The sequence below is a fragment of the Cyprinus carpio genome, chromosome A3 (genome assembly GCF_018340385.1).
Source record: "Cyprinus carpio isolate SPL01 chromosome A3, ASM1834038v1, whole genome shotgun sequence".
NCBI classification, from domain to species: domain Eukaryota; kingdom Metazoa; phylum Chordata; class Actinopteri; order Cypriniformes; family Cyprinidae; genus Cyprinus; species Cyprinus carpio.
Genome location: NC_056574.1, coordinates 34,205,918 through 34,229,062, shown reverse-complemented (window position 1 = coordinate 34,229,062; position 23,145 = coordinate 34,205,918). Strand labels below are relative to the sequence as shown.

Here is a 23,145-nt window from a genome sequence, read left to right as displayed (position 1 = left end):
TGTAACATATTTCTTTGTCCTTTATTACTTCCTTGCAGCATCAGTCTCTTAACAACTGCAACACACTTTACAGAAAACTGTCATATATTTAAAGCCTTTTATAGACTCCTTATCAGTACTGCAAGAATTGACATTTCCTCATGACACCCTCTTATTGTAAATCTGCACACTCTTGTCTCCTGAGGAATAGAGGGGCGTTTGATGTGCTTTTTAGAAATGTGACATTTTTCAGAAACCGAAAGAATACAGAACAATCTCTCTCTCTCTCTCTCTCTCTCTCTCTCTCTCTCTCTCTCTCTCTCTCAGCATGCCAAATGAAACCAAAAGAAATGCTATTTTATGGTAAATTTACACTTTGTTTTCATGAGTTCACATTCACACTCAACAGAGCACAGTGTTTCTTCAGTAAAAGGCTTTTTTTTAATAAACCCAACAATAGATGTGCTAGGACGGTCAATGATGTTTCTTTTGTTGTGTAACTATCTGCCGTTCAGTTTTTGATGTATTGTGAGGAAGCATCTGTGCAACACACTGACCTCCGGATAAATGAAGATACAAGAACTGTTTAACTGCAGCAATGTTGTGATTCTTCTGCAGTGAAGATTAAATGATTACTATGAAGGAAATGTGCAGCAGGTGTTTCCTCCGAGAAGGCAAAGAAGGCTGTGCTGTCAAAAAAAATCAACTAATCATATGAAATATGAGTTCAAATAATGTGTAAACTGGCTTTATTTAAATTGTGCTGTTATTGGCTGATCACTCCGGTTTATCATGTTTATTGGTTTAACATTGTAAAGCTGCTTTGAAACAATCTGTATTGTACAGTATAAAGCACTATAGAAACAAGGTTAACTTAATGCATTTGTATATGATATTATTTGTAGTGACCATATATATTAACAATATATATTTAATTTTATATACAGGTGCTGGTCATATAATTAGAATATCATCAAAAAGTTGATTTCACTAATTCCATTCAAAAAGTGAAACTTATATTCATTCATTACACACAGACTGATATATTTCAAATGTTTATTTCTTTTAATTTTGATGATTATAACTGACAACTAAGGAAAATCCCAAATTCAGTATCTCAGAAAATTAGAATATTGTGAAAAGGTTCAATATTGAAGACACCTGGTGCCACACTCTAATCAGTTAATTAACTCAAAACACCTGCAAAGCATTTTGATGGTTTTTAATTATAGTTATGTAGGATACAAAATTATGTGTATGACTGCTGACTTGACAGTTGTCCAAAAGATGACCATTGACACCTTGCACAAGGCGGGCAAGACACAAAAGGTCATTGCAAAAGAGGCTGGCTGTTCACAGAGCTCTGTGTCCAAGTACATTAATAGAGAGGCGAAGGGAAGGGAAAGATGTGGTAGAAAAAAGTGTACAACCAATAGGGATAACCTCACCCTGGAGAGGATTGTGAAACAAAACCCATTCAAAAATGTGGGGGAGATTCACAAAGAGTGGACTGCAGCTGGAGTCAGTGCTTTAAGAACCACTACACACAGACGTATGCAAGACATGGGTTTCAGCTGTTGCATTCCTTGTGTCAAGCCACTCTTGAAAAACAGACAGCGTCAGAATGGGCTAAAGACAAAAAGGACTGGACTGCTGCTGAGTGGTCCAAAGTTATGTGCTCAGATGAAAGTAAATTTTGCATTTGCTTTGGAAATCAGGGTCCTAGAGTCTGGAGGAAGAGAGGAGAGGCACACAATCCACGTTGCTTGAGGTCCAGTGTAAAGTTTCCACAGTCAGTGATGGTTTGGGGTGCCGTGTCATCTGCTGGTGTTGGTCCACTGTGTTTTCTGAGGCCCAAGGTCAACGCAGCCGTATACCAGAAGTTTTAGAGCACTTCATGCTTCCTGCTGCTGACCAACTTTATGGAGATGCAGATTTAATTTTCCAACAGGACTTGGCACCTGCACACAGTGCCAAAGCTACCAGTACCTGGTTTAAGGACCATGGTATCCCTTTTCTTAATTGGCCAGCAAACTCGCCTGACCTTAACCCCATAGAAAATCTATGGGGTATTGTGAAGAGGAAGATGCGATATGCCAGACCCAGGAATGCAGAAGAGCTGAAGGCAACTATCAGAGCAACCTGTGCTCTCATAACACCTGAGCAGTGCCACAGACTGATCGACTCCATGCCACGCTGCATTGCTGCAGTAATTCAGGCAAAAGGAGCCCCACCTAAGTATTGAGTGCTGTACATGCTCATACTTTTCATGTTCATACTTTTCAGTTGGCCAAGACTTCTAAAAATCCTTTCTTTGTATTGGTCTTAAGTAATATTCAAATTTTCTGAGATACTGAATTTGGGATTTTCCTTAGTTGTCAGTTATAATCATCAAAATAAAAAAAAAATAAACATTTGAAATATATCAGTATTTGTGTAATTTTTTTTTTTAATATACAAGTTTCACTTTTTGAATGGAATTAGTGAAATAAATCAACTTTTTGATGATATTATAATTATATGACCAGCACCTGTATGCATGTTTATGAAAACAACATATATACAAAAATGTTTTATAACATACACGTCTATATACTCATCTGATTCCTGTGGTCAAAATCAACTGTTCTCAACTTTGTCTCCAATTGGAAAGTCAGTTAACAGGCAGCAGCACTAATGGAGGGTGGTTTAAAACTAGTACATGCGGTATATCCTGCCCACTTTAAGATACATCACTGGTCCCCCAACTCATTGTGAGGGTTTCCTTGTTCAGGAATGAGAAACTGAACAGCAGCTAGCGCACGTTGTTTTATGCCAGCATACTGGAAATGCCGAGCGGTCAATGCCTGCTTGGCAGCCGCTGCTGTGAAACTAGCATGAGTTTCATGTCTCATGCAGGAGTGGGGACAGATATGTCAACTTGCGGGATTCCTTGCCCCCTCTCCTAAACAGATCCATGTGTGAACTCACAGGCTGCCAATTAACTACAGCCTGTTTCCCAGAAGAGAGGTGCTCCTCCCGCTCTTCCTCTCACACACTCCTGCCTGATGCAGCAACAGTGGATCACACACATACAAACACAGACTGCTGGCTATAGAGCTATTATTCTAGGCTGAACTCACAAGAGTGGCAGTGTTTCATTCTACACTGGAGGCATTGTGGGAATAACAATAAAGATGCAGCCAGAGTTTCTTGGAAACCCAGGCAGGACATTGCAAATCCAAGACTGAGTTCACACCAAGGGAGAGCTAGCAGTTAGCATTCCCATACAAAATATAAATATATGCCATGTCTACTTTTCAGTGGCTTAAAAGTGATACAATAAATTTTCTTTTTCTTTTCTGGGTTAACCAGGCAAGCCTTGACCACTGGCTTCACAGAAGGAAAACATTTAATGTTAAAGTTTTTTTTTTTTTTTTTTTTTTTTTTTTTTTTTTTTTTTTTACATCTTTCTTCCTTATTGCAGCCCCAGATTATTTTAAACACACCTGTACTTTATTTTTATGATGAGAAATGACTCAATGGCAAAAATGATTTGACCTACATTAACTATTGCATAAATACACTTAACCTATAAACCTACATATAACCGCAAGTTAATGGTGTACCAATGGTGTACCAATAAAATCAAAATATAATATATCACTATCTGACCTTAAACAACTGAGCAAAATGTTTGATGACTTTTGGAAAGTCAATAAAACATACAACACCGTAAAAAAAAATATATTGCTTAGTTATAACAACTTAAAATTCAACATTAGAATTAGTAACGTGTTGTTTCAAGTAATAAAAAAAAAAAAAAAACCAAAGTGTTCATGCATGACTTAAAATTTGTGAAAACTTAAAATTGTTAAAAAACTGTAATATTCCTTTAAGACTTTAAACTGAACAACTACTTTTTCTCTCAACTCCAGCAAAGGTCAGCAGCAGGCCGTACAGATTGTTTTGAGTTGGTATTGTTGGAACAGATTGTTCTGTCTTTCTCGAGAACCCTTGTGACTGAGAGACTTGGCATGCTTTCTGTTGGCCGGAACTCTCTTTCAAATGAAGGGATCAACAAGGAAGTGGCACGAGATAACAGGCCTCAGCCTGCTTCAGCTCTCTGGTATTCTGAGTCAAAAGATATTCATAAGAATAAAGGAGCTGCGCTTGCACTAAAGGTGCACAGAGAGGCTGGGGAATCTGTTCCCCGTGAGCACAGGCTGAAGTGGGTAACTGTCACATGTCTTCTTATTGAACACTGCTCTACTGTTGTCACTGGGCTGAAAAAGAGCCATGGAGGAAGTGCAGACAGCAGCCAGAAACCATGGAATGAGAAGAAGATCAGAGAGAGAGAGAGAGAGAGAGAGAGTCCAAGCAGAGAACAGTCGCTCCTCTGAGAAGCAGCAGAGAGTTTCAGACCACCAGGGTCTGCCATAAACCTAGTGAACTGCAACGTGTCTACTCTCTGTCATTCAAATGCTCCCTAAGTCTCACAATCGACTGTTTGGCATTAGCATGATGCTAAGCTAACTATACAGCAAACTGAGGCTGTAGAATTGTTTATTGTCACAAAAAAGTTTCCATGTTTTATGGGGACATTCCATAGACATAGCCTAATGGTTTTTATACCCTACAAACTGTACATCTAAACATCTAAACCCCTCACATAAAACTTTCAGCTGTTTCATATTTAAAAACAACAACAACAAAAAACTGTGTTCTGTGTGTTTTATAAGCTGTTTTAAAAATGTCCCCACAAGGTCAAAATTTACTGGTATTACTATATCCTTGTGGGGACATTTGGTCCTCATAATGTAGGGAATAATAGGACCATACACACACACACACACACACATTCATGCCGTCATTACATTAAAATGGGTTAAAGCCATTCCTATATACACAATCCTTTTAATGTTGTAATTTTTAATGTTTTATATTACATATATAATGTTTAATATTTAATGTTAATATATAAATATAATAGATCATCTTGTGATTTGATATGTCCTCTTCAATGTTTATGATTTATGTACAGTAATGTATTTACAATGAGCCTGGGTTGACAGAAAGGGTTATTTCAACTTGATAGAAATGCCACCGTTGGCATACTATTGAGCATAAATTATTATTGATGATATTTTCCTTTCTTTTTTTTCTCTACAAGACTTTAAAATAATTTGATAAACAAATTTCTTAAACAAATTTAAAACGTCCTTTTCCAAAGGAAACCCTCTTCCTCTTTTTCCAAAAGGAAATGAGGAAAATTATAAGCACTGTCTACATACTATACTTCCTTACAGTAAAGACAAGCATTAGCATGTCCAAACAATACTGTACGTGGATTAACAAATAGTGTGGATTCATCACACATTTACTGGAGCTCTTGTGTAAGTGTGTTTTCTTTCCCAGCTCAGGTGTCTGCCGTTGTGCAGCTTTTGCCACAGTGTTCGTTTACATCCACAACACTGCATGTCTGAAGCATCATCAGAAATCACATGGCTTTTACGAACCAGCCGCTTTTCTTTTCATAAGAAGCTCACATCCTCACCACCATAACATAGCAAAGTATTTCCCCCGATGTTAATCATGATGAAACACAGATGGTATACAGGAAACGTCACTACGATCTTATCAAGACAGAAGTTAAAATGCATTTCAAGTTCCCTTGTATTAGATTTTACTAATCTTGATCATAAGGCTAAGCCACTGATAAAACTGAACAATGTTGCCAATGTACTATGCTTAAGAGAGCAGTCTTTGCTGGGAATTCTTATTCCTACACTTCTAAAACAAAGAAATTAGTGATGTTACAGTACATATGCCATAATATCAAATACTGTTTCCTTAAATGGCAAAAATAAATAAATAAAAATCACCATCATGTTTTATGTAGATATATACTTTGTATATCTTTGAATATGGAAACAGTTTCCCAAAATGTGATTACAGAGTACACAAAGATGGGAAGAGGAGTGAACAACTGCACTATTCCAGAAGGAAGTAAACCAATGACTGCAGCATGATTGTTTTACACTGAGGTAACCGCTGACACTTCGGTTGAAACATTGTTTAGGAGTGCAGCATTGTGCTTTTTTTTGTGTAGAAACATTTTATGGATAGTTTACATATTGCACAGCAATAACACCTCCCTTTGCTTGTGAAATTGCAGAGGGGGAAACCTGGAAGCAGAACAGAAAATACAGAAGATTTCCAGCATTCAGTGTGATGAATCAGAAAGAGGACATTTCTTCCCTAATGCGAAATTCCTAGTAATGACCAAACCATTTCACACAAATCCAGCAAATGTGTCATTCCAACCTGTTATTCAACTCCTTTATCCTGCAGTTGTCTGAATGTTTTTAAAAGATGAACTTATTAAGGTCTTGTTTAAATATAATAAAAACTCTTCCTGGATATCATAACAGTTATCAACATTACATGTTTGCTCTGAGCAAATGCTATCTGGTAAGTGCACTGACATTATTGACATATTATTCCAGAGTTAGTCACTTGTTCTGCGATGAGCTGCTATTCTCGTGTGTCAACAGAGGACGCAGCCAAGCAAAACAGATGAAGGCATTTGTATGTGCATGTAGGTTATCAGGAAAACTAAAACCAGGAAAACCTCTTATAGATGTTACTGCTGATAGCGATAATGTGTTTCTGTTATATTCAGCAATGCTTTTAAATAAGAACTGCAAAATCATTTTTGCATTCTTTTCATGCGAAACTCTCTGCTTGAGAAAGCTGCGGGAAAGTCCAGGCCAGTTTTCCCTGAGAGGCAGGATGGAAAACTGACCAGCAGTCAGTAACACAGCTATATTTTGTCCAGTTTCTAACAAGCCCCACGATGATCGTTTCTGTTCCTTTTTCTCAGCCAGTCAGTTTCTGCCCGTATTTTCATGTTAATTTTAGCTTACATTTCTGCCTGAAGACATCATGACAAATAGTCAGCATTTTCAGTCAAATGACCTTCACTGATCACATGCCATTTCATATTGTTTTCTCTCGACTATTGACTTTATGAAAACAGATTAGTCAGGATGACTTATTTTATATATATATATATTGGTAATGAATAGCCTACTTATACGAAAATCCTATAATTATTGGCTTTTTTGGGAACTGTTTAGAAAAATGCAATGGATTTATTCAGATTTTTTTTTCTTTAAAGTTTTTTTTGTTTATTACATTTAAAAATATATATATATTTTACACCCTTTTGGATACATATTATGCACAGATGCAGATTGTGTAAATGCATATGTTTATACTGTTGTATAGGCAATAGTATACACATTTGTACAAGTCTTCTGATTCTCGCTTATTATTGTTTTTATTTTCCTGGTCTGATTTTTACGTCAACATATTATGCAAGTACCCAGTGTTCCTGGAAACCACAACAAATTCCTTGTGTGTTTGTGCACACTTGGCAAATAAAGCTCATTATATATCTGATTTTAACGTCTGTGAGGTTTATAATACATGTTTTGCCCAGTTTTCATTTGAACTGATACTTGTTTCAATTGAAGCCCATGAGCTCACATAAAATGTGTACTTTGTACTACTTCTATTGCTCGTTTTACTGTAAAAAACTACTAATAAAAGTTTAGGCAACACAAGCCGATAATATTAGCGCCTTCTTGTGGATAGATGTTTGTATTATTATTATCATGACTGACAGGAAAGTCTGATCACCCGTGTTAGAGCTGACGAGTCGAATTTTATTCAGCATACTCGTGTTTCTGGGCACAAACATGTCAAATACCATAAGCTTGGGATAAACTATATCCGACTATAACAGACGACGGTTACTAGGCGATGATATCTGTTCATTAACAATAGGGAGGTGTGTTAGGGAATACGTTTACTGTAATGCGGCAGATCTGGAAGAGCAGAGAGGGGGAGGGGAAGAGCATTCGTAGTACCAGGAATAGTATTACTGACAACCTACCCTTACTGGAACACTAGTGAGGGCGGAGCTAAACTAGAACATGACTGGGATGCCACTACAAATAACAGAGGGCTTCAGCACGGCAGAGTGAAGGAACACTAACTTCTCTGAACAACACTCGAGCTCGCGCAGCCGGCCAGAGCAGAGACTTACTACTTTGGATTTTTACAAAAAGCACTCATCTGCCAAAAGAGACTCAAAGGTAAAAGAGACTTTCAGAATCTTTTTTTGATTTCATTACAATTAGAGTACTTATAAAGTGCTTTAGCTTGTCTTTAAGATTAAGTTTCCAGCCTTTATATATATATATATATATATATATATATATATATATATATATATATATATATATATATAAGAGCCTATATATATATTTGCCAACAAATCATAATTTAAGTTTGGTATCTTTAGCCTACTACATCTATCTGCATATATTAGATAGAAAAGCATCAGCTTGATAACTGGCTTTTTTAACCTCTATACTTTAAAATATGCATTTACTCCACTTAAAACAGTTCAGTTTTACCAAATGCACACTTTCTGTGGTACTAATCTAAAATGTGTTTCTCTGTAGGCTCCTGTCGCCAGCTTTAAGAGGCTCACAGTTTCACCGTAATCACCAGAGCTGTACACTGCGCGGTTTTTCCCGGCAGCTCAAGGTCTGTGCGTAGCGCCATGGTAACCCACAGCAAGTTTGACAACGCAATGAGCAGCAGCCTGTTTGAAGCCAACATGCGGCTGCCATCTCACCGTTACAAAACCTTCAGCTCAAAGCTGCAGTACCAGATGGTGCAGCACGCCATCAGGATGCTCCAGGAGAGCGGCTTCTACTGGGGCTCCATCAGCGGCAAAGAGGCCAATCACTTGTTGAACTCGGAGCCTAGTGGGACATTTCTGGTCCGAGACAGCTCGGACAACCGGCACTTCTTCACGCTCAGCGTCAAGACCGAGTCGGGCACCAAGAACCTGCGGGTGCAGTGCGACAACAAGTCCTTTTTCCTTCAGACGGACTCCAAGAGCGTGCAGTCCGTGCCCCGCTTCGACTGCGTGCTGAAACTCGTCCATCACTACATGCCCTCTTCTAGAAGCCCTCTGTCCATCGGAAACTCTCGGAATGCTTACTACATCTACACAGGGGGCGAGAAAATCCCCCTGGAGCTGTTGAGACCCCTTCCTTGCACAATGTCCTCCCTACAGCACCTATGCAGGAAGACTGTCAATGGACATATAGACGTTTCCAGCAAAAGAGAGCAGCTGCCTCAACAGCTGAAAGACTTCTTACAAGAGTATGACGCTCCTATTTAAAGAGCTCTGGCTGTTGAGGATAGCTTGATGGGCCTTTAAGTTCACATGTTTTTGGAAGCTTGTTGGACGAAGAAGTATTGAGCTGTTCATGAGTGCATGGAGTTAGCCGTGTGTGGCCATGAGTTCTATCACTGATGCATTCTTTTGTGACTGAAATTGAAGCACCGTTCTTGCCATAACAGTCTCAGTGAATGGACAGTTTGTGCTGTTTTCTGTACCAGTGCCAGTATCGTAACCCACTCTTGTGGGCACCAACCACTGCCTCTGTACTGCCCCGAATCTGTGAGCTCCGCCAAGCAGGAAGACAGCAACAATTCAGCCACCGCCTTCTTCCAAGTAAACATTAGTGCCTTTCAAGGGAAGAAGGAAGAAGTGATTTTCAGCATTGTGAAATGCCGTTAAGAAATGCCTTCTGGAGTCCTCAGTCACGCTAAAGGCCTGAACACAGATTACAGTGGACACATGTCGACATTCTGCTCGTACTTGAAAAAGCGACACTTTGGAACAAAATGTCTGTGTTTTTAGATTTGTTTGGTGGTTCGTGCCTGGAGCAGTTTAAACCAGACTGCTTGTTATTGAATGTATTAACATACATGAGTGTTTTGTGTCTACAGATCACCCATGCTTCACCTTGTCACACATGACACTGTTTACATATATGAAGATACATTTAGATTTTGTAAAGACATCTCAGCCATGTTTTGATGTTACATATTTATATTTATAGATATAAAAAAGGCATTTCAATAATTTATTAAAGAGCACTATTTTTGTAAAAATGAACTCCATGTCTTGGGTTTTTCATTTCTCACAAGTGTTTTACCTCAGATTAACACTGAAAATGTCTGGAATATTTCAAAATGTATATGAATCAGAGTTGCCGGCGCCTATGATTCAGATTCCCGGAGCGCCTCGCCTGGAAGGGTTAATGTTGATTCAGAGACATTCACTTTAGTGAGCGGGAATGATCCTCCCCTCGCGCTCTCTGACAAGGCTCTTCCAGTACGACTGATATAAGGAAGCTCAGGATTACAGTTAGAGTTTACAAAACATATTTAATATAATACTTCTAGACAAAGGTTCAAACACACCTACTCGTCCTTCATTATTATTACTTTTTAAACTATGATAACTCAAATGGTCTTTTTTTCTTAATCAAGTTCATATGTAGCTGCACACTTGTTGACTGCTTTTCCTTCACATTTCACTAAAACTAAAAAATAAATCAATACAAATCAAATAAATACTAATTAATTCGAATAAAAATATTTTATTAAACAAATTCATATACAAAGACATAGTATATTACATTAAAATTCAGTGAAGCAGAAGCCATCAAACACATGAATGCAGTAAATGTTCGGTCTTTGACTGGTAGTGTAAGAATAGCAACAGCTGATCTCTCTCTCTCGCGCTCTCTTTTTTTTAAACAAGTGTAACTTTACTTGGTAGAGACTGCGATAAAGAAGAAGAGGTGTGACTGCTGCAACTCTTTTGAAGTCAGTCTTCTGGGAAACCAATCGTGTTTCTAAAGTCACGCTGTGTTGTGGCGTACCCAAAAGGACTGGAATGTACTGTACTTACACAGCTGGGGAGCGTGTGTGTGTGTGTGTGTGTGAGGGTTTGTCTGAGAATGTGTGATAGAGAGTGACTGTATTTAAATGAGCAAGAGAATGTGCATGTGACAGCTGATACATCGTCAGAATCAATATGTCGTCACAATGGGGAAAAAACTCAGATCTTGATAAAGTTACTTTTTAGCCCTCTAGTGCTCTTGACGATGCAGTCAAAAAGTACAGAATGTTTTTTTTTTTTTTTTTTTTTACTTCAATTAAAGGAACATACTAGTTCTATATTTAATATTTTGTATTTTATGTTTTTTTTTGGTACTAAATTATATTTATGCAGAAGTTATGTAAGGGATAATCAACAGCTAGCTGTGCATTAAACGATATGAATGGACGATGTGGAGGCGAAGAACATCGGGTGGTTGCCTCGGTGAAGTGCATTCAAATCGTTTAATGCACAGCTAGCCGTTGATTATCCCACTTATTCCATGGTCATTTGCCAACACTCACATATTACAGATGTTACCGGAACAGTAAAAATGACGGTTATTTTCGTCAGTTACAACTTGTTAGATGTTACTATGCTTACCAATGTTTATAGGAAGCACATTAATATAGAACTTGATTAAACTGACCTGGAACTACCTGTGCAGTTAATCTAATTTGATCAACACCTGCCAGCCAATCAGAATCGAGTATTCAGACAGACCATGGCATAAAAACTGTTTATTACCTGTTAACCACTTTTTTAGTATAGACCTGAAAAAACATTTTCAGAAGTAAGTCTTTTATGCTTTTTACATTTTATATGAAATATATTTTCCAGACATGGAAATCAAAGCCATACACCTAAACAAGTTGTGTTCCAAATATGATTCAATTCAATTCAATTCAATTCAGTTTATTTGTATAGCGCTTTTTACGATACAAATCATTGCAAAGCAACTTCACAGAAAATTAAGTTTCTACAATATTTAGTAGTAGCTTATCAGTGGTGACTGTCAGTTCATGTGCATATGGCAGAAATGTTCAGAAAAATCAATAAAAGATGTAAACAAACAGACGATTAACACCATTAACAGCAATGATGCAATCAAACTTATAGCAAAATGTGGTAGTTCTGTATGTTGTCTCTGGGTTAGCATCATCTGAGGTCCCCTGAGGGGTTGCATCATCTCTTCTCAGGTGTTCTGGATCCAGACTGGAGCTTGTGTAAATCCCGTGGCAAAACAGAGAAACAAATAGAGACGTAATTAGCGTAGCTGCTGTTCCAGCCAAGTAAAATTAATTAGTTTAACCCAAGCTAAAGAATAATAATATGAGTTTGATATCTCAAAAAATTAGCTTTCAGTAAGATTTTGTTCGTATGTTGGTGCATGTTCAAAAAGGAAGTGCCAAAACAATTTTTCGTATGAAGTAAAAAAATAAAAAAATAAAAAAATAAAATAACCGAAGAGCACCAGAGGTTAAACTGCTCTTTAGTAAACACTTTTTCACTGAACACCACACTTTATTAATTATTGTATGCAGTGGCCCATGCATTTTCAAACTCAAACCTGAGTTTTGCTTACATGCAGCACCAAACCACCCAATGTTGTTTAAAATGCTATTCATTTCATGTGCTTTCAACCCCTCAAGAAATATTTGTTTATTCATGCAATAAAGCACAAATGCAAATGCTCTGAGGTCAGGCCCATGGATTTAGTGAACAAAATGTCACATTTGAAATGAGTTTTGATCGTGCGGGAAAAAAAAAGTTTCACCACAGAGAAATTAGGTACTTCTGACAAACACACTGTGTACTTAAAACCCTTTGCCTTTTTCTTCTTCCTGCTATATTGACGTTTACAGTAAAACGAGAGAGAGAAAAACATGCCTCTCTCACAACTATGAGAATCCTAACCAGGAAACAGTTTCGTATCAGCCACACAAAAGCGTGCAACCAGCTGCACAAACTCGACTGTCTGTGTTTACCAGAATTCAGTGATAGTCTGTTGTTTAGCTGCAAATTATGTCAGGTCTGTCAGTATGTGTTTGCTGCACCCTTGCTGCATTGATAATATGTTGCATATTTTTTTATTTATTATTTATTTATTTATTTTACTTATTTCAGTGCAGAAGTTTAACACTGAGTGCTAGGGGTGTGTTTAGATCTTTAACCCTATGTGTGAGCAAGACTGAGTGATAAAACACAAAAGCTCCTTTCATCAGTTCTAATAAGGTAAACTTCACAGTTCTAAGCCAGCTGCCAGACCTTTCCAGTGTACTCCATAATCAAATGCGAAATTCTCTAGTAGCCGATCGAGTGATCATGTGATTCCACAGAACTTCTTTGTAATTGCACAACCCACCGAGCTGTAATAGTTGTGAGCTGTCACAAATACCTCATGTCTTCTTTTGCTCTTTCCGCTTTTTACATACCATGTGCAACCCTGCTTTTGTCTTTGACGCCTTGACAAGGTTTTTTTCATATGAAATAAGGAAGTTGTAGATCTACAGTAAAACACACACACACACACACACACACACACACACACACACACACACACACACACACACACACACACAAAAACGAATTGAGTAAAGCCCCTCTAGCGAGAGAAGAATGCTTATAGAATGCATAAAATTATTTCATCACAGCTATTTGGAAGTATGACGTTATAATGATTCATTGATACTACTGATATCAAATATTAAGGAATTTACCAAAAACTACCCCGAGAAAAAAAAAAAGAAAAAAAAAATTGGTGTAATATTCATATTCAGATTAATTATTTTTGCTATCAGTTTCCAACCTGACTTTACAACAGATGTCATAACTTCCCAGAACACTTATCTTAGATGTCTATGAAAATAAAGTGACGCCTTAATGGACTCATCTTTCATGACATGAAAATATGTAGTAAAATGAACTACGTCGATCATGTTTAAAGGGACTGCCCCTTACAAACACCTCATTGTCATTCTTCTCATTTGCAGCTGGCTGCACTTTTCCAGTATGACGAAAGGGAAATGATGTAATCTCTATGCAGGGAAGATGCTTTTGTTAGAGGGGTTTCATCAACATTTCGAAAGTCTTCAGCTCTCTGTGTTTAAATGAAGTGCCCAAAAGTGTATCATTTAAAGCATACTGTTCCAAAAAGACTCAAATTCTGAATGCTAAATGCTTGTTTGGCGTGTATCTGTGATACAGCACAGTCAGTGGATCTGTAGAGTGAGTCAGACAGAGTAAATCTCACTCCCACCCATACAAGTGCAATAGACAGATATAAACACACCTACATATACATCAAGCTCATTGTCCTTATATGTCTTCTATGATGACTCAAAGCGTGTGAGGACATGTTACAGAATCATATAACAGTCTGAGCTCTTAATGACAAAATCAAATTGTGAGTTTCTTTTTCATGTGTGTACAAGGTAACATTCAATTTAATGTTTCAACTATTATAGTTACATACTAATAATATTATAGGTGTGTCCCAATTCATGTACTTAAACACTATTAATTTCCATTTTGTAGTAAATAAAACAATAAATGCACTGCACACATCTGAATATTTGGGTTGGAGTGTTCTGGAACAGTGTTGTAAATACAACTTAACCGCTGATTTCTAGTTGTGTCCTCTTTTGGAAGGTCAAACAAAGTATTTTCGCTTTCACAATGAAACCGCGTCTCCACGACATGCCACCGGCAGCAACAGAGAGAATCAAAGTTACGCTTCTTTCTTTGCGTGAACATTTGGGCGGCGTTATGCAAATCTTTCCACATAGTGACGTAGACATGTTGGGGTGTGTTTAAACGAGGCATTTTAGGAGGGTGTGATTGACTCTTAACTTTAATAAAGAATATCTCTATTGATTTGAGACTTTAGTCTTTGCAACTTTACAGATCTTCTTTATGCACCAAGAGCTTGTAACACTCCAAAGAGAAAGGCAAAGTTGAAATCGCATCATATGACCCCTTTAAGAATCACAAACCTCAGCAAGCCAAACAATTTGGGACAAGTTACATCCAAAAGTTTTTTTTTTTTTCATTGCATTCCCTACTAAGTAAACTGATCTTTCCCAAAGAGGGCTTCTGTGAAATGGGCCAGATGCTCTCATACAGGAAGTTACTAATCTTGATTACTAGCTATCTTGAATGACATTTAAGACCCAAATGAGTATTTCAACATCTAGCAGAGCAAACAAAGTTCATGGTAACACTGAAAGCTGACGACATCATCCGCACTCTGATTTGGGTTTTATTACATTAAATAAGGAATGATTTACATAACTTAAAACAGTGGAAAAACTATTAAAACATCAGAAGAGGTAGATAAGCATGTTGCATTTCATGATGTCCCATATTTTATCAGTTAAAAGTTTCCATGGAACTTTCAGATTTGGAGATTTTGTGTACATAACACAAATTATACTGAAAACATTTAAGCGGTGTTTTCCCTCAGAAGGCCCTGTAAATGTCTTCCCTGATTCAGATGAAATTCGCTGGGAATGAGGGTAAAAATAGCAGACAGACCAGTCAGAAGGCCTGAGGTCCTTTAGTTCTTCTTTATAGTTCTGCTGTTTTGGTTTGAAGCAGAGATAAAGAGCTGTCAGGAATCCCCGACGCTCCAGTGAAACTGCCACAATAGATTCCTTCCTCATCTGACAGAATACTTCAAATAATTATAGCTTCGGGCAGGCAACCGCATCAGCTGCTTTGGATGGAAGGTGTTTCACAGAGTAGTATAATAATTTAACTTTCTCATAGAAACATGCAGTTAAAGTGAATTGCGTGCACAGAAAGGACAGAATTAGCAGTAAGGACATTCAGTACTTTAAGAGACCTAAGTCATGCATTTCTTTTACGTAATGAGCAGACCACACAACTGTGTTTTGTGTATTACCAAAGCTTTTGATTTCTAATTGTAAAAACACTGTTATTAATCACACACTTATTTCACACCATTTAATGTCATTTAAGATGACAATGTGTTAAAAAATAAAAACGAAGACACTGCGTTTTTATCAGTGCTGTTTGCATCGTCTTTTAATCAGCTGGTGTTTTGATGATTTTAGTGGATATATATATATATATATATATATATATATATATATATATATATATATATATATATATATATATATATATATATATATATATATAAATTATGAAATATGAAGTTCACACAGGTGTCCTAGCAGAAGAACCACAGGTATACAGAATCATATTAACCACCAACATCATCCACTAAGGTTTCACAACTAATACTGTAAATGTCAAATTACGTTTCTGTATCTTGTTCAATCATTTTGAACCTTTTGTGCATCTTTCTTTAAAATGTCACTTCATTATCTTGGCATCTACTGCAATGACATTTTTATTTATAATTTTTTACACATTCAAAAGCCTTTCGGGCCTCCTGTATATCTGTTAGCATATCATATATCACCCTAATCAGGCATTATTAGCTCCAAAAGAAAGGGACCCAAATCAGACGATTTCAGTTTAACCACCATGGATAATTTTGTTTGGAGGGACTGGAGTTTCCATTTATTGTAGTTCCACAGAAAAGGCAAAATGCTCACATGTGCGCATGTGACACCACAATGAATGCCATTCGTGAAACCTGAAGAAACAAAGAAAAGGGCAAAATATTTCATGGCCTTTGTGTCATTTTCAAAACAGGCAGGCAGGGCAGTTTCTGCTTACCGTAAAAGCACTTAAAGCAAAGCAAAGCAAAGCAAGATGGTTAAAGTAGAAAGTGAAAAAGGAAAGAAGAGAAAGAGTAAAAAAGCTGATTCATAGTGATTCTCAAAGATCAAAGATTTATTGAATACCCTATCTTATGTATGATAATTCAGCTGTCATGCTTCTCATGTAAAGGGTGTATTGTGCGAGAACTATTACACAATGTTATTAATGGCGACTCCATCCACAAAGCTTATTAAAACATGGAATAATTAAACAGCCATTCAGCTCTTCCCGAAATATGCATTAATATTTGATTTTGCACCATAAAAGGCTGTGCTTCAAATACGACCTTAATAAAGGTCAAACAAAACAGCTGAAAACATAAAACTTATACAAATAAACGATATCACATGTGCCTTCATGAGCGTTTTACACACAATAACTTATCTGAGCCATTCCTCTCCATTGCACTACTTCTCAAATGTCACTGGTTTCACTGTTTATAGTTCCTTTTAAATGTCTCTGTTATTTTCTAAAGGTTCTCAAAGGTCTGTCTAAGATAAAACTCCCAGACAGTGATGCAGAACATGAATCACACTGGATCTTCATCATTCGCCATTTTACTTTTTTATTTATCTGTGTGGAACAATTGACTAATAACCAAACAAAAGAGGAGATACAGTCATAATTTCATTTCATGAAATTTAGATATTAAATGTTGCCTGAATTTTTTATTAATTGTTTTTTTTTTTGGTTGCTTCCACATAGTTTAGATTGTCTCTACTTCTGAAGTCTTAACCCTTTTTAGTGTTAAAGGGTTTTTGTTTTTGTTTTCTTTTACCCCCCAGTTTTCATGTTAAAATTTTCTCTAAGATACCTAATTATAGCTCTGACCCAGAGTCAGTCTCCAGACAGCAGAATGCCACAAAACAAAACAAAAAAGATCAAGTGAAGGAAAGAGAGCAACAGGCCTGGAAAAGACAAGCAATAACTTGGAACTACTCCCAGAGAGAAGGAAGGAAAAAAAAGGAAAAGAAAAAAAAATACACTGCAACCATGGTGACCACTCCAGATTACAGCCAGAGACTCTGACGTCAGCGGAAACCTCACAGCACAAAGAGCAGAACAAACACAGCCTTTGGTGCATCCATGGAAACGAGCTGCCCACCTGAAAAACAAGCTGATATTGTTATACTGTTGCTGTTGCCATAGAGACCACATATAAAAGAGGAAACTTTAAAGAAACATGTTTTCAAAGAAATAATGTTTAAAAGCCAGGCCAGTTATAACTCAGCACGAAGAGTTTGACATTTACGTGAAAGCTTTTATCACTTGTAATCTTAGAAAGTTAGAAAAATTACTCTATTACCACCCCCCCCACCACCCACCCACACACACACACACACACACACACACACACACACACACACACACACACACACACACACACACACACACACACACACACACACACACACACATAACAACAGTTTATACACTCTCAGAAAAAAAGGTACAAAAGCTGTCACTGGGGCGGTACCTTTTTAAAAGGTACACTTTTGTACCTCTTAGGTATTAATATGTTCACTTCAGGTACTAATATGTACCTTTAAGCTACCAATATGGACTCTTTAGGTACAAAGGTACTGCCCCGGTGACAACTTTTGTACCTTTTTTTCTGAGAGTGTAGTGACTACAATTAGACAACATAGCACTACAAAAGTAACCCATTTAAACTGTGTGATATATTTCAAGTAATTTGCAAGTATCTGTGGAAATGAACTGTGAGACGATTCTTCAGAAATTCTTTTGTGCTTCAATGAATAATAACAGCATGACGGTGATTAAAGGCTGAATACACTGAACAGATTAAAGAGCCAGAGTGTAATGGAAAGGTTAAAGGTTCTTAACGGAACCATTGATGCCAGTAAGAACCTTTATTTTTAAGAGTGTACCAGACTTTTAAGTTGTTCCGGACACAGCAAATTCCTGCAGAAACACGTGCCTTGTTAATAGGAGATGCATGACAAATGTAAACAATATGTGTTCTAAAATGGCACAAAATATCATACATACTGTATTTGATATCCTAAGGCTGGATGGAATCATAGTCTATGACGAATCATACACTAAGTGATTTTCCATTAAATCTGTCAATTGAAATCTGCATAATGGCTCTGACTTTTGGCAACTAGTGTCAACTTGTCCAAAAACCAGGACAAAAATCTGGGCAAAGGCTCTGTAGTGTATTCCAGTCTTAGGCAATAAAAGAGTGTTCAATTTGAGATTAACTTTTGTTGTAAACTTGGTCTACACATAAACACTATGCACTTAAGTAGATCTGCATCTGTAACCAATAAAAAAGACAAGATGTAGGCTGTATAAGGTTTTTAAGACTTCCCAAAACCACAGCAGCATTCTGCTAATATGTTCTCTTGTAACAGTGGAATACTCTGAGCGTCTGCCAGTATTACAAAAGTGGGGAAGACGCTGGCTTTCGTAGCATGTGAAGATATTGTGTCACTGCAGTGTGATGTTGAACAATCAACCATGCATTAGAACTGAAAGAGGGTAATGGTAAAAAGAGACACTGTAAAGAAAGAAAGCTGTACTTTTTAACACGTGCAATTGATTAGGCATTATATTGTCTATGTTCTGCTGTGGGCTGTGTGTAGCTGAAGTTATTGTGAACAGCGTCCCAGATCATTTTAGTCTGATCTTAACAGTTAGAGGATAAGAAAAAGGGTGGGAATTGTCATGAAAATAAAAATAAACTGACTTAGCATAAACAAATTTGGACTAACATTAGCCTACTGTTGACCTCAGGGAAAATTAATACATAATAAAAACAATGAGCCCATTCATACATAATTACCTCAACTGAGGTTCACTGCAATGCCAGAAACAATCTTTATGCAAGTACAAAAACACATTATGAACCGCATTCTGAGTTGCACTTTGAACGCAAATTAAATTTTGTTTGTGTATAACTACAGTAGAAGTGTGCATAGAAGAAGTTTTAACTAATACATTTCTTGCATATGTCAAAATGGAATTACACAGAAAAAAGTAAATAATGCAAAGTTAAATTACAACAATAGATTCATAATAAAACATTTTATTTAAAATATATAAATATATATATTATTGCACATAAATTACAAGTAAATTAGATATCGGGTTTCCCAATCAACATTTCTCAATCAGCAGAAGATGAGCTGTTTGATGTCATTATTTGTTGATTTCTCAATGCGTTGATATGTAGAGAATTGAGCAACAAGGCTGTTACTGTGAAATGCAAATTCCAGGTACCTCAGTTTCAAAAATGTTTACTCTTAGCATCTCATAACACCCAACTTATCTCATGCTTTAATTTTGTTAAAGGGTCATAGGATGCCCATTTTCCACAAGTTGATATGATTCTTTGGTGTCTTAACCCTCTGGAGTCTAAGGGGTTTTGGGGGCCTGGAGATGTTTTGACATGCCCTGACTTTTGTGCTTTTTTCAGTTTCTTTTAAACATATACATGGCTAAAGTCTGAAAACACTGTATTCAGTACAAACTGGGCTATAATAATATGTAAATAGCATGTATGTACATGACTGTGTGTGACAAGGTTTATGTGTGGTTAGTGAAAAACTAAAATTTTGAAGTCAATGAAATAAGGTCATAAAACACATACAGGACATTTGTTCACAAGACTGTCAAACCTGGAGCTTGTAGCCTAGAATTTTTGCTTTAAAATGAAGTGAAAATCATCTTGTTTACTCACTCACAGAAAACAATAGATTAATTTAAATTTTCTAAGACACTTTTTGTTTGTAAAGGGCATATGCGAGTAGGCGTGATTGACTGTGAATATTTGTGTGATTCACACCTGAGAAGACAAAGACCCACATAATGAGCTGCATAATGAGCCTTTCAGCCAGGTGTGTGACTGAGAGAGAAGAGTTACAAGAAAGAATGTGAGGGCAAAATAAATGTATATTTTTTATGTTTGTAGTTTATTTAGAATATATTTAATTATCCCACAAAATAACTTGAAATTCACTTGTGAGTGCAGTTAAACAGTTTATTAGGAACAATCAAAGCTGTCTTTCAAAGCTAAATTACTCCAGTCACACGATCCTTCAGAGATCATTCTAATATTCTGATTTGCTACTCAAAAATTTTATTATTATTATTAATGTTGAAAAGAGATGAGATTTTTTTCAGGTTTTTTTTTTATGAATTGAAAGAACAGCATCGTTTGTAACATGATTATTTTATTTATCATAACTTGTGTGCTAAATAAAAGTTTCAATTTCTATATATACTGACTCCCAGCTTTTGAATGGTATAGTGTATATTGTTACGCTTGGACTGGAGTAATGATGCTGAAAATGTAGCTTTGATCACAGGAATAAATTTAATTTTAAAATATATTCAAATAGAAAGCAGTTATTTTAAATAGTAAAAATATTTCACAATATTACTGCTTTAGCAAATGTGGCTTTCTATATTTTGGATCAAATACATTTAGGCTTGGTCAGCAGAAGAGAATTCTTTACAAAAACATAAAAAATCTTACCGTCCAAAAGTTTTGAATGGTATTGTGTCATGTTAAAAAAAATTTAAATGAACATCACATACCTGGCATTTCCAAAATGTATATTGTTTATGTGCTCTGAAGGACATACTTTTTTGAAGAGACGTTGAAGAGATGGGAGTGTGTGCCTCGCTTGGTCTTAGCTGTGTTCCAGATTCCTGACTGGGCTGCTTATTTGCATTGGCTCGCATTAGATATAATGAAGGGAGACGTGAAAAACTGGACATCGCGTTGTTTTCATATGGATTACTTTATCACAGAATATTTGTTTTTGATAAGACTTGCTCAGTTTAAAAGTAGACATGTCAAGCTTTCTATAGATCTATCTCTCATGTCTCTGTGTTGAGTATTTGCTGAGTTACAGTTCATTTTAATGAATCATGAATGATTTATGCGAAACATAGACACATTTAAGTAGATCGGGGGCACATTCTCTTCAGAAACAAATGTAATCCACTTCTTTCCACTTCAGTCTTTAGCGACTCAGATGTTGGGAGTAAATGGCGCCTGCTATGTTCATTATTACAACGGAACACCTCGATCGCTTAGGAGACATTCTTGTCTACATCTGCTCTGGCGGTGAAACAATGGCGGACGGATGACAGTCACTCAGGGCGGGTCTAAGGTAAGACGCCAGTCCAGTCTGTGCTGAAACGCTACTGTCAATCAAACCATCATGGGAGGGGCCTGTTTTTGTGACATCACACAGACAGGCATCTGAGATCGGCTCGATTTGAGAAAAAAGATTTGAGCACATAAAAAAATAAAACACTGTGTGGATTTTTATTATTTAGGGTGGTTGTGTACACACACTGCCAACACACATTTCAGTTCAAACAACTTGTAAAAGTGCATGTAGCATCCTATGACCCCTTTAAACAAACAAAAACTGACTGGTTCTAATTTGAAAGACCACAGGAAGTCCTGGCCTTGGTTTAACTTTTTGGAATGCAGCATAATTGTAGTTACAAGAACAGCCCAAAGTTCTCATACATCAGCTGTTGTGTCAACAGCCAGACACTTCCTCTTTCTCAGAAATGATGTACATGATGCATGCTAACTGGCCTTTACGCCACAGAGGTGGGCACGCTCACACGCTGCCATTCACAGCCTTTCAAGGGCCTTCAGTAACTTCCACCTGATATGGTACCCAAAGGTCAGCTGTTTGAGATGACTGATCAATAACTTTCATAAATAATCAGGCCGGTGCAGTCATTATTAAAAAGAACTTCACTACAAGTTTAATTCCAAAAGATCAATGTTGTGGTCATGAATTACAAGTAACACGAGATATGTAATCAGATTCCTTTTCCCAAGTAACTGGTAGTGCATTACTTTAAATTTACAACAAATTTTTTTTTTTAATTTAAAGAGTTACTTTGAAAGTTAAAAGTTACTTTGTTTTCCCAGTTATTCACTGACACCTCTCCTCTCCTGAGAAATCAGGAGTGAGGTGAAGAGGCAAAGGCACTTCCTTTTGACTGAGGCCTATTCATTTCACTTTTGGTGTAAAAGGGCCTTTAAAGTTGCCAAAAATATAACTTTTTTATTGTCAAAAATAAATAAGCAAGCCCCGCCCAGGTGGCAAAAATAATGCAAAATAAACATAATGCATTACTTTCTATGAAAAGTAACTAAGTAATGCAATTAGTTACTTTTTTTCATGGAGTAACGCAATATTGTAATGCATTACTTTTTAAAAGTAACTTTCTCCAACACTGTCATTTGAGTGAATGAATTTGGGGAGCCTTATTTGTTTTGAGTGTGTTCAGGTGAACTGTTTTGGGCTTAACTAGTTCATAATTTGGGGATAAATGTGTAACAAAATATGATACACATCATCATAGGTCATAATATATTTTCTACATTTCAAATATTTGAAATCAAGATACATTTACTTGAGAAGCAAAAATATGATATATAAACTAAGAAATATATATATATATATATATATATATATATATATATATATATATATATATATATATATATGTGTTTCCTGTGTAAATTATATACACAGGAAAACATATATATATATATATATATATATATATATATATATATATATATATATATATAATAT

General features: G+C 36.5%; 1 protein-coding gene across 1 annotated transcript; it reads left to right on the top strand.

The window, feature by feature from the left end:
• The first annotated feature begins 7,961 nt into the window (after window positions 1–7,961).
• LOC109073060 (suppressor of cytokine signaling 3) lies at window positions 7,962–10,009 on the top strand. Its single transcript, XM_019089237.2, has 2 exons — window positions 7,962–8,123; window positions 8,496–10,009. The coding sequence occupies exon 2, from the start codon at window positions 8,597–8,599 to the stop codon at window positions 9,224–9,226; it is 630 nt and encodes a 209-aa protein (XP_018944782.1). The 5' UTR covers window positions 7,962–8,123; window positions 8,496–8,596; the 3' UTR covers window positions 9,227–10,009.
• Window positions 10,010–23,145: the final 13,136 nt, after the last annotated feature.